At 37.4% G+C, this 5,393-nt stretch overlaps 2 protein-coding genes across 2 annotated transcripts in view; both read left to right on the top strand.

Annotated features, from left to right (window-relative positions):
• Positions 1–60: 60 nt before the first annotated feature.
• LOC111411624 (beta-hexosaminidase 2-like) overlaps positions 61–5,393 on the top strand; it is a 13,020-nt gene continuing 7,687 nt past the window's right edge. The window contains exon 1 of the mRNA XM_023042136.1: positions 61–931. Coding sequence (XP_022897904.1) covers positions 136–931 — 796 coding nt within the window. The 5' untranslated portion in view covers positions 61–135. The remainder of the gene's footprint in view (positions 932–5,393) is intronic.
• LOC111411625 (serine/threonine-protein phosphatase PP2A-2 catalytic subunit-like) lies at positions 3,339–4,544 on the top strand. Its single transcript, XM_023042137.1, has 4 exons — positions 3,339–3,576; positions 3,658–3,747; positions 3,841–3,948; positions 4,121–4,544. Exons 1-4 carry the CDS (start codon positions 3,493–3,495, stop codon positions 4,184–4,186), a joined length of 348 nt encoding a protein of 115 aa, XP_022897905.1. The 5' UTR covers positions 3,339–3,492; the 3' UTR covers positions 4,187–4,544.

Here is a 5,393-nt window from a genome sequence, read left to right as displayed (position 1 = left end):
AAAAAAAAAAAAGAAACTTAGGTCTTTGGACCATAAGAATCAGAGGGATTGGAGCAAAATAAATATATAAATAGACTTGCTTTTGTAGTTAGAAGAATAATTTTCCAAGAAGCAAAACCCAAGAAAAAAGCCGAAATGTGTTACACTAAATTCGCATTTTCTCTCTCTTTGTCCCTAATATCTATCTTCATATTATGTTCCTCCATCCCTGAAATCTCAGCCGTCGAATACCCTGTCAACGTATGGCCGAAGCCCACGACCTTTCACTGGACCAGCCCACAAGCAATCCTACTCTCCCCCAACTTCGCAATCTCAAACCCTGACAACCGTTACCTAACTGCCGCCGTTAACCGTTATCTCCGTCAAGTCTTGAAGGAGAACCACCAGCCCCTGATTGAACCCCCACTCCACTTGACGTCAGAATCGCCGCTACAATTGTTGATCATAACCATCACTGACCTCACCTCGCCGTTAACTCATGGCGTTGACGAGTCCTATAACCTCACAATTCCCTCCTCCGGGTCCACAAATGCCACACTCTCCGCCCATACTGTATGGGGTGCAATGCGCGGACTGGAAACTTTTTCTCAATTAGTGTATTCAAAACCCTCAATTGTCGCTTCCGGGTTGTACATTTCCGACGTACCACTTTTCAAGCACCGCGGGATTGTGCTCGACACATCGAGAAATTATTACCCAGTGGAGGATTTGTTGAGGCTGATAAAGGCAATGAGTATGAATAAATTGAATGTATTCCATTGGCATATTACGGATTCGCAATCATTTCCACTGGTGCTTCCGTCGGAGCCGGAGCTGGCTGGAAAAGGAGCGTACAGTGAAGATATGAAGTACACGGTGGAGGATGTGAAGCTGTTGGTGGAGTTTGGGATGGAATACGGGGTTCGAATTGTGCCTGAAATCGACATGCCCGGTGAGTAAACTGTCACATTTTTCTGTTATGGAAAATTAATGCGTTTGGTGATTTCAGTAGTGATTGGTGGTGGCGGGGATGGTGTTTAAGGAGTTGTAGATAAAGAAATAGATATTCTAGGGAAATGTAGTTGAGGAATGGGATAAATAACTTCTGTCGATATCATTATTTTATTTTATTTTATTTTTTTAATTTTCGGTGTGTCCCATACAAAATGAATTAAATCTCTACTCGACCGCAAGAGATGAAGGTTTGCCTAAAGTCGGTAGTGAGTCAAGATATGTATTGACGTTGTAAAACAGCACAAAGTTATATGTTTTAATAAGTATTTGGGGGTATTTGTAGGAAAGTTTGGGATTGAAATTGCGTCACTTCAATCGTGAGTTGATGCCCCGTTAAGATGTGTGCAGACATAGGTGAACTTATAGTTTTTAATGGTTGAAATGGGAAACGTGTTAGATCTACTCGAGGTTCTTGTCAAGGTTTCTGATTGGTTGGCAACTTGACTTTGCACAGAGTGTTAGTTTAAAATGGCAGTGAATGTAATGATTGCCGCTGCCAAATGTTTCTTATGCTGGTTAATTTGGCGGTGAATATAATGGTTGCTGCCACGAGATGTTTCTTCTTAAGGGCTGTCAACGCCTTTGAGGTCCAAATTCAGAGGGGAGCTTGCCACTTCTGTAATATCCTTAGTTTGAATTAACCCTTCCTTTCCTATATTTCGATAAGGGCACTTAAGACGCTGCCCAGAATGATAGGTGCAGTAGTTCTAGGTCAACTTGAGATGGGGTGAACATATGGACATTTGGATGTGGTGCTGCACATTGGTGAATCTTGAATGGTGAAGCCACGCGCTCTTGAAGCGCAACAATTTTCTACTTTAATCAACTATTGAAGTCGTTTATTTCAAAAATAATTTAAGCTTAGCCAAATATCCAGTTCTTGTTTCTCTCCAGGATTTAAGAATTAGCAAATAGTTACCAGTTGCTGAGGAATTTTTCAGAATGCTATTCCCATAACCTGCCAGTAAAAAATAATATTGCATCTTAATTTTTTACTGTGTTATTATTTTTATTAAGGGTTTTTTTTTCCAAACTGGTCAACATCGTGTGCAACCAGATCATAATGCCAGCCTCATTTTTTGATCATCATGCAAACAATGAATTGTTATTAGGTTGTAAATGATCAATGTTTAGAATAATAAAATGTATAACTGTTTTGTCTTGGAATTACGAAGAGAGACGTATTTATAGATTTACATAGTAAATACTGTACGCTAATTATGCAATCAAACTATTTACAGTATGATTCTGTATTTTTAACACATGTTACTTGTGCAAACTGCATTAGAAGTAGTATTTGTCATCTCATAAATAAACAATCTGAACTCAAGCTTGCTTAAATCTGTTANCTCTTCCTTCATTTTAAATCATCTGCTATTTCGTCGGGAGAAAGCTTCCAAACAACAATACTCACTCTGAAGCTCATTGAACTCTATCCATTTGCAGCGAAGAATGAACCGATCTCCTGGGCATCAGAACAACCATTTATCGATTACAACATGGTTGTGGTTAGGGTGTTACTAATTAATTGATGGAAGAATTAAAATATATATATCAGCTCCTCCCACCACAAATTTTATAAATATAGATATCCGTTGAACACTGAACCAATTGCCGGGCACCTAATCAACCATTAATGCCATTTGTTTCATTTTGTTTTCGTCAATGTATCGGCTTTTCATATTCATTTCATTTTTGTTTTCTTTGCCATGCCAAAATCGCCCTGCTTCTTTTTCTTAAAATTTTCAGAAGTTCACGAATTAATAGTTAGCATTCTTACTTTCCTTTCAATTCCATTTCATTTTCTTGTTTGATAGTGTCAGAATTCTCTTCTTGAGCTGAAACTTATTCGTTTTTTATGGGGAATTTATTCAAAGATTGAGCTCTGTTTAAATATCCATTACTTTTTCTAAATATCTTTGAGACATCAATTGTGGTGGTGGGTGGTGCTTGGGGTAGGGTTGGCAGCAGGGTGCTGCTGGGGATGGAAATCATTGCCAGAGAAGACAGTTCTTTTTCTCCTCCTTTTTTTTTTTAAAAGTTCAGGGTATGTTTGTCTTTCTATACTCAACGGTCATTTTGGATGGAACCGTCAATAGGGACGGAGGCTGCTAATTTGTGAAACGTGGAGGGTAAGAATATCAAAGTAATAGAGGTTGGTAGTAGAAGTGCATAAGAGGGCATCGATTGCGGACAAAAGCTGCAATTTATTTAGCCTTTAATAAAAACTCGAGTTAATTTCAATGTCAGATGATGATAATTGTAACACAAGAATGGAGAAATATGCTTTCTGTTTTAAGTTGAAGGAATAAAATTGAATAATTCAATTTGATTTTATTGTAAGTTTATTTTGCTCGCAAGTTGATTCTGATGCAGTGTCCTGATCAATAGGTTGAATCAGAAATATTTTGTCTTCATGGTGGGTTGTCCCCCTCTATCGAAACCCTTGATAATATAAGAAACTTTGACCGTGTTCAAGAAGTTCCACATGAAGGTCCCATGTGTGATCTTTTATGGTCTGACCCTGACGATCGATGCGGTTGGGGTATCTCCCCCCGTGGTGCGGGATACACGTTTGGCCAGGTACCTTCATGTATTTATTGGAGGTTTTTGTTCATTTCTTCTTTAATCTAATCAGTTCCACGGTCTGTCTACCTATTACAGGACATATCAGAGCAATTCAATCATACCAACAACTTAAATCTAATTGCTAGAGCTCATCAGTTGGTTATGGAGGGATACAACTGGGCCCATGTAAATGTTTACTTGTAGTAATATTTAACTTGTTTATCAATTACACTATTAGTTGAAGAGGATTGTCATGTTCAAATTTGACTTCCATCTCAGGAGCAAAAGGTTGTCACAATTTTCAGTGCTCCAAATTATTGTTATCGTTGTGGGAATATGGCATCCATTTTGGAAGTTGATGATAATAGAGAGCATACATTTATCCAGGTTCCCTTCTCTCCCTCCTTTCATACGTGTGTGGCTATCCTATTTTGACATTTAATTATACTCGAGAACCTGCAACACAATGAAATATCAGTTATTGAGTGCGATCTTTTCTCTGTATTTTTGGTGCAATGTGGGTTAATTATCTGGGTGGCTTGTGATTTGACTGTTGCAGTTTGAGCCAGCTCCAAGGAGAGGGGAACCTGATGTAACTCGAAGAACTCCTGATTATTTCTTATAGAGCAATCGACAGTAACTGGCTCGTGTTTACTTGTCCTTTAACGAAAGCTTCAAGTTACTAGGTGTTTTTGATGGTGAAGAAGCGTTGAAAGTTCGAAAGTGGTTGGGGGTTCTCTTCCAGCAATCGACGTTATATTCTAACCCATGCAAGTGTCCTTTGAAGCGGAAATAGGGGTCCGCCGAATCTTTTAGTGTATTGTTTCATATAATGTTTTGATATTCTAGTTGTCCCCACTTTCTTTTAAATTTTAATAAATATTTTGTAAGTTTGTGATCCATATTTCTCGTCACTGTGAACGATTTGTTCTGTAGAAGTAATGGAGAGTTCTATTCAGTTGCTAGATCATAATTTTTATCCACTCAAGCCAAAATTTAGTTTCGTGTATCTAGTAGTTCATCCGAACAGGGTAAATTTTGTATTTCTAAGAGCCGGTCGAATTCACCTCTACAGATGGATTGAACCCTGGCTCGTCTCAGTCGTGCAGAGCCACCCATTCTCACGAGCAAAGCGATAACAGCGGGCATGGACGTGGAGAAAGTCCAGCTAAATTGTCAATTTCTCATGCAGCAATTTAAGCAAAATTGGCCCACTCATGAGGTATAGATCTGTTAGGCCCTGTTTGATCACACTATATTTTCCATGGAGTTTGTAATTCGAATTCCAACTTCCATTTTTGGCCGGTTTGATTAACAAAATTTTCCGGGAATTGATTTTCCATAATTTTCTAGGTACAAGCCGGTAAAGCATGAAACTCCATCTTTTATTTTTTCATGGGGTAGGTGGTTTTTTGGAATTCCATCTTTTTTTCTTTTTTCTTTTTTAATGGTTGGCAATGTGAACAAATTCTATGAACAATTGTAAAAGAGGATAGTCTTTAAATTGACAATTTTCATGTAAAATAAAGCCAAACGAACACCAACGTATAGATGATTTTTGGATTATTTATTTATTTATTTATTTATTTATTTATTTATTTTTTTGTGTGTAGCAATGGAAACAAATATTAGGAACAATGGTAGAAGTTGATAATTCTTAAATTGACAATTTTCATGAAAAATAAAGTCAAACGAATACCAAAAGACATTTTTACTTCAACATTTTTTACCTAGAAAATTATACCAATCAAACACTATCAATTAACAATTTTCAGTAAAATAATTTCTAGGCAATTCAATTCCTTGGAATTCATTTTCTTTCCATCCAAATT

This window comes from Olea europaea, chromosome 16 (assembly GCF_002742605.1).
Source record: "Olea europaea var. sylvestris chromosome 16, O_europaea_v1, whole genome shotgun sequence".
In the NCBI taxonomy this organism is placed as follows: Eukaryota; Viridiplantae; Streptophyta; class Magnoliopsida; order Lamiales; family Oleaceae; genus Olea; species Olea europaea.
This window is presented reverse-complemented; position numbering and strand designations above follow the sequence as displayed.